General features: G+C 69.3%; 1 protein-coding gene across 1 annotated transcript; it reads left to right on the top strand.

Annotated features, from left to right (window-relative positions):
* Positions 1-788: 788 nt before the first annotated feature.
* Positions 789-1,214, top strand: AURANDRAFT_6877 (hypothetical protein; the record flags this gene model as incomplete). The annotated part of the gene is made up of 2 exons (XM_009035913.1): positions 789-968; positions 1,011-1,214. Coding segments are annotated over 2 exons (384 nt in total), but the record flags the coding sequence as incomplete, so codon positions are not given.
* Between the last annotated feature and the right edge of the window lie 5,084 nt (positions 1,215-6,298).

Raw genomic sequence — 6,298 nt, 5'->3', positions numbered from 1 at the left:
GTCGCTCTGAGGATCCCCCGTCGAAGGTGACGAACATGGGCGGCATGTTCTTGAGTGCTTCAGCCTTCGACCAGGACCTCGACTGGTGCATCTCGAGCTCTGTCTCCGCGTCAGACTTCGCGACCTCGTCCAGCTGCGCCGTCGCCGATTGCGGCGTCAGCTTTTCGTCAAATTGCGAGACGCCGCAGCCGACTCCGACTCCAACGCCAAATCCCACCACGCCGAAGCCAACGCCCGCCCCTTCGTTCCCGCCCACGGCCTCCGTCCTGGCAATCACGAGCATCGGCTCCGCGTCGACGTGCGTCCACGGCATCGAGTGCGAGCTCCTCTGGGCGTACCGCGGCCCCGGCTGCGCGACCGTCGAAGTCGCGCTGACCGACCCGGACGGGAACGAGGTCGGCTCGCAGACCATAGCCAACGACGGGCAGCAGATGCAGGTCGTCGCCGGCGACGCGGGTTCGAACGAATTCACGCTCACCCTAAAGTGCACGGACGACGGGTCTCTCGTGGATTCGATCGATTTTCAGGTGTCATTTACTCCCGCGCCGACGGCCACGCCGACACCCAAACCTACTCCCGCCCCAACCACCGCGATTCCGTCTGCGACGCCGACGACGAGCGGGCCGACGACCTCTGCGCCGAGCAGCGCTCCGAGTGGCGCTCCGAGCGCCGCCCCTTCGACCACTCCGACGGCCTCGCCGTCCAGCTTGCCCAGCGCCGCGCCGACGCGGCCGCGGTGCCTACCCGGCAAATTTAGCGACGACGGCTACGTGCCGCTCGTTGGCGCGTGCAAGCTCTGCGCTGCGGGAAAATTCGCCAGCGAGACCACGGCCACGACGTGCGAATTGTGCCCGTACAATACCTATTCCAACGCGCCCGCCGCGGAGGTCTGCACGGGTTGCCCGGCCGGCAGGATCTCTGGACTCGGGCAGCGATTCTGCTCGAACTGCCTCCCCGGCGAACGCGAAGTCGTGGTTGACAACGGTAACATCACCTGCGCGCCCTGCGAGAACGGCACGTTCAGTCCACTGGGGTTGTTTTGCGAGGTCTGTCAGCCTGGCTATTTTACGGCCGATTCGATCGAATGTCGCCCCTGCCCCGCGGGCGAATTCTCGGACAAGCCCTTCAGCACGGCCTGCGAGGCGTGCGCGCCGGGCCGTCGACAGCCCGCGGCCGGGCAAAAGCAGTGCGAGCGCTGCCCGGCGTCGACGTATCAGCCGCAGAGCGGCCAGCTTGGCTGCGACCGCTGCTCGTCCTTCCAGCTCGGGCGCACGTCCCGTCAGGGCTCGACGACCTGCGACTTCTGCGAAGCGGGCCTCTACCTCGCGGACGACGACACCGCGATCGACGGCTCGAGGTGCGTCTCGTGCCCCGACCATGCGACCTGTGCCGAGGGAACCACCATCGAGACGATCGCGGTGCACGACGGCTGCTGGCGGACGACGCCCGGCTCGTCGAAGGTCAGGGAGTGCTTCCGCGAGGACGCATGCGTCGGCGGAGCGGGAAACGCTACGCGATGCGCGGACGGCTACTACAAGACGCTGTGCGCGGCCTGCGAGCGCGATTTTTACCGCGACATGTCCACCGGCCAGTGCCACGCCTGCGACGCCGCGGCAGCAAGGAGGTTCCGCCACTTTTTCGGATTTCACCTTTTACTCCTCGCCCTCTTCGTCGCGTCGCCGTTTCTGGTGACGCGCGCGGTGCGCAAGGCAGTCCGCAGAGCCGCAACGAGGCAGCTGCCAGCGGCTTCGTCGCTGAAAAGACCGAGAAAAGTCATCAAGGTCGCTCCGCTCTACACGGACCCGGGCGACGTCGCCGCGGCGGAGCCCAAGCCCGAGCCCGAGCCGGCGCCGGGCGAGGACGATAGCGACGATCACACGACGATGATTCTTCCCTTCGACGGCGCCGTCACCGGCGCCTTCTACAACGACGACGACGACGGCGGCGGCGGCGGCGCGGCGGCCGAGGCGCCCCTTCCGCGGACCGAACCCGCGACGACACCACGGGATTTCCACGGGCCCCGAGCCGAATCAACGTCGGCAGAGCTGAATCGCCGCGTGGGCCCCTACGACTCGGAAGAGGAGCCGCTGCTCGAGAGACCGCCGAAGACGCCGCGGGCGAGGCCCGCCGTTGCCTGCGTGCGATCCGTCCCGGAGAGCGTCGGCGACGAGGCCATCGTCGAGGCCGCGTCCGTCGCAACGGGGTCGACCTTCCAGCGGATCCGCCGCACGAAGCGCGACGCCTTCGTTTATCTCGTCGTCGCGGGCGACGACCTCCCGGACGCGTGCCGCATCGGCGACGCGACGTACGCGGTCACCTGGAGCCTCGAGGGCGAGGCGAGCCCCGCGGCGGACCGCGCGGAGCGCATCCTGGAGCCGGTGCGAGAGAGTCTCGAGGCGTCCATCGCCGACGCGCTCGAGAAGTCATGGGGCATGGACCGCTTCTTCCAGCGGTTCGTCGCCGCCCTCGAGGTCAAGCTCCCCGACGTGCCGGACTTGGCCGATCTGCGGCTGGTCTTCGAGATCCTCGACGGCATGCCGACGCTCGCGTCTCTGAGGCTCGATCTTGTTCTCGACGCCGTTCGTTCCGCGTTCCCGAGCCTCGAGCCGCCCCAGCTCGACGGGCTCCTCGAGATCCTCCGCGAGGTCCTGCCGAATCTCCCAGAGATCGTCGACCTCGACGCGCTCCTCGCTGCCGTCCGCGCGGCTTTCCCGTCTCTGAAGCCTCCGCGCTTGCTGGACCTGCTCATTATCCTCGACGTCAAATACCCCTCGTTTGAGCGCTTCGACTACGACGCCATCGTCTCCGCCATCGAGGAGGCAATCATGGCGAAAGTCAAGATCCTCGTCGTTTTCCTCCAGACGATGTCGTACCTCCCAGACATCTACTATCACGTGCACTGGCCCGATCAGCTGACGCGAGTCCTCAACCTGTTCAATCCACTGAACCTTGACCTCTTCTCGTTGATCCACCTGGAGTGTGTGGTGAAGAAGCTTTCGTTTTACGACCGGCTGCTGGCCGTGACGATCGGACCAGTTCTCGCGTCGGCGGCTCTCGGAACCGTCGCCGTGGTTTCGAAGACCAGGTCTGCCAAGTGCATAGACCTCTTCCTCAAACTTTGTTTCTTCGTCTTCAGCTCCACGTCGACGTCGATATTCCAGGCGTTCGCCTGCGACGACTCCTTCGACGACGGGCGCAGCTTGCTCGCGTGCGACTACTCCATTTCCTGCAAGACGTCCAAATTTAGGGCCTTCAGTGCCTACGCGATCGTGTGCGTCTTCGTCTACCCCATCGGCATCGTGGCTCTGTTCACGACGCTGGTGGTCGCGCGCCGCCGCGCGATCGACCCCCCGCTCGGCGACGACGGCGCGCGGCGCGTCCGCCTCGAAGAGACAGAGGCCGTCGAGCGGTGCGGCCGCGCGTCCCTCGCGGAGCAGAGCAAGAACGCGCAGCGTCGCGCGGGCGACGACTCCACGCTGAAGAGCATCGGATTTTTGTGGATGCACTACCTGCCGAGGTTCTGGTGGTTCGAAATAGCGGAGAGCGTTCGTCGTCTGCTTGTCACGGCCGTGGCGGTGACTGTCCAGCCCGGCTCCACGACGCAGCTCGCTTACGGCCTCTTGACCGCATTTCTATCGTCCGCGCTCTATTCGATCGCTCGGCCCTTTTCGAACGACCTCGACAACACGCTCGCGATCGTTGCTTCCATGGTCCTTTTTTTCGCCACGTTTTCCGGCCTCTTGATCTCGGCCGACGTGACCAAGGACGAGAGCTGGTCCGTGGTCGGAGTCGGCGCGGTCCTCGCGGGCCTCACGGTCGCGGTTGTCGTACTGAGCGTCGTCCTGATGCTCCTTCAGGCCAAAGCCTTACTCGAGAAGCTCGTCGCCACGAAGGACCGCTACCGCGCGCGATGATCCCCGCCTGAAATCCACAGCCGAAAATAAACTTACTCAATCGCTGTCCGACTCGATCCCGAGCCGCGCCGCGGTGACGTCGACGACGAAGGGCGCCTCGTCGTCCGAGTCCGTGTCGTCGGAGTCGCTTTCGACGACGTCCTCGACGACCGCCGGCGCCTCGACCGCCGCGGGGGGCTCGGGCGGCGGCGCCGGGGCGGGCGCCTTGGAGGCCCGGGCGGCCGCGCGGTCCGCGGCGGCGCGCGCGGCCTGGCGCCGCCGCGCCGCGGCGTCCTCGGCGGCCGCCGCGGCCTTGGCGTCGAGGCGCTCGAGGCCCGTCCAGCGCGCGGCCGACAGGTAGCGCGTGACGAAGTACTCGAGCGCGTCGACGCCCAGCAGTTCGCCGATGGCGAAGCGCGCCTCGCGGACGGCGCGCGCGACCCGCTCGTCGCCGCCGGCCGCGTCGCGCGCGGCGACGTCGGCCGCGGCGTGGACCTGCCAGCCCGACGCGACGACGTCCGCGCGGAGCGCGTCGACGAACGCGGCGACGCGGCGCTTGCCGAGCGCGCGCGCCGCGTCGCGCTCGAGGAACGACGCCGCGAGGGCCAGGTCCGCGCCGTCGAGGACGCCGCCGCCCATGGCGTACTGGTCGACGGCCTCGGACCGGTAGTCCCGGGACCGGTCCGCGAAGCGGAGCTCCAGCAAGACGTTCTCGCCGGAGCCGTCGCAGTCGACCGCGTGCTCCTGGCGCCACCAGCCCCGGGGCACGAGGAGCGCGTCGCCCGGCGCGAGCTCGACCTCGACGCCCCGGAGCTCGCCCGCGAGGGGGAACGCGCCGACGTCGGGCCGCTCCAGGTCCAGGCGCGCGTAGCGGCGCAGCGGGTGGTGCTCCGGGTACGCGTAGAGCGACGCGCCGTGCAGCGGGTCGAAGAGGACGACGCGCGTCGTCCCCCGGCACTGCTGGAGCACGAGGCCCCGCCGGTCGTGGCGGCAGGGCGTCGCGAGGGCGCCCGGCCGCGCGAAGCGCGCCTCGCAGGACTCGAAGTCGCCGAAGCGGCCCTCGCGGCCGACCTTGTCGACGAAGCGTCTCCCACATGGCCGCGTCGAAGTCGGAGTCGAGGCGGCTCGGCGCGAGGCGCCGTTTCGCGCGGTTCGCGCCGTTGAAGAGGGGCACGCGCAGCAGCCGGCTCGCGTCCGGCGTCGCCGGGTCCAGCGCGCCGAGGTCGTCAAAGTACGCGCCGACGACGTCCGCGAGCGGGTCGCCCGCGTTCAATGGCGCCGTCGTCGTCGCCGCGGCGGCGAAGACGCCCCGGGGCGCGTCCTCGTCGCGGAGCTTGGCCCAGGCGTCGACGTCCTCGACGTAGAAGGTCGCGTCGTTGGACCGGTAGCAGGCGTACGCGCCCTCGGCGTCCGCGGAGACGTCGCGCGACGCCGCCTTGAGGAGCGCGTTTTTCACGTAGGGCGCGTCCCAGTGCTGCGACGCCCGGGGCACGAAGTGGGCGCCGCGCACGAGGGCCGCGCGGCCCGCGGCGACGTCGTCGAGCGCGGCGTCGAGGCGCGAAAAGTCGAACGCGCGGCCGCGGCCGGCGACGAGCCAGTGCGCGTGGCGCCGGGGCAGCTCCGGCCGGGACACGCGCCACTTGGCGGCGACGTCGCCGGGCTTCGCGGGCGGGAAGTAGGCCATGCGGCCCGCGAAGGGCTTGAACTTGCGGCCGGACGCAGTGGACTCGTACTGCGCCTCGAAGTCGTCGCCGACGCAGACCTGGGCGGGAAAAGGGTGATTCAACGTGAGTGTTCCGCGCGCTTGCGTTCCAGGAAAAGCATCCACGCTTCGAGAGCGCTCCGAGGGATGATCGCTCGTCCAAAAATCAGCCAAAACGAGTGGAAAACGGTCGAGATAGGAGCCTTTGAAGTTGGGAATTTTGCACCCTTGTCCTGCCCCGACGCAGACCCAGGAGAAGTTGGGCAGCACGTTGAGGCCGTCGGCCGCCGAGCCGTCGCGGCAGTAGAGCGACGTCGAGTAGGGCCGGTCGTGCTTGTAGCCGAGCCAGCGGCACGCGTCCTGGCCGACGCTCAGGGCGCCGTACGTCCGCGGCACGACGACGTGGCGCCCGCCGGTCCAGCAGCCGTCGTTGGCGAAGACGAAGAGGTGCACGGGCCCGCCGCTCGAGTCGTCGCCCGCGGGCGCGGAGGCCCGGTAGGCCGCGGGCGCGTCGCGCCACAGGTCGAGGACCGAGCCGTACGTCGCGTGGTCCTGCAACCCGCGCTCCACCGTGCGCTTCCGCGCCTCCCTCCGCGCGCCGAGCACCTTCTGGCCCGGCCGGATGGCTAGAAGCGGCTTCTCGCCGCGGTCCGCGTCGGCCCAGTCGCCGCCGCGGAACGCCATCCCCGGGCTCAGCTGGTCG

Source organism: Aureococcus anophagefferens, assembly GCF_000186865.1.
Source record: "Aureococcus anophagefferens unplaced genomic scaffold AURANscaffold_4, whole genome shotgun sequence".
In the NCBI taxonomy this organism is placed as follows: Eukaryota; class Pelagophyceae; order Pelagomonadales; family Pelagomonadaceae; genus Aureococcus; species Aureococcus anophagefferens.
This window is presented reverse-complemented; position numbering and strand designations above follow the sequence as displayed.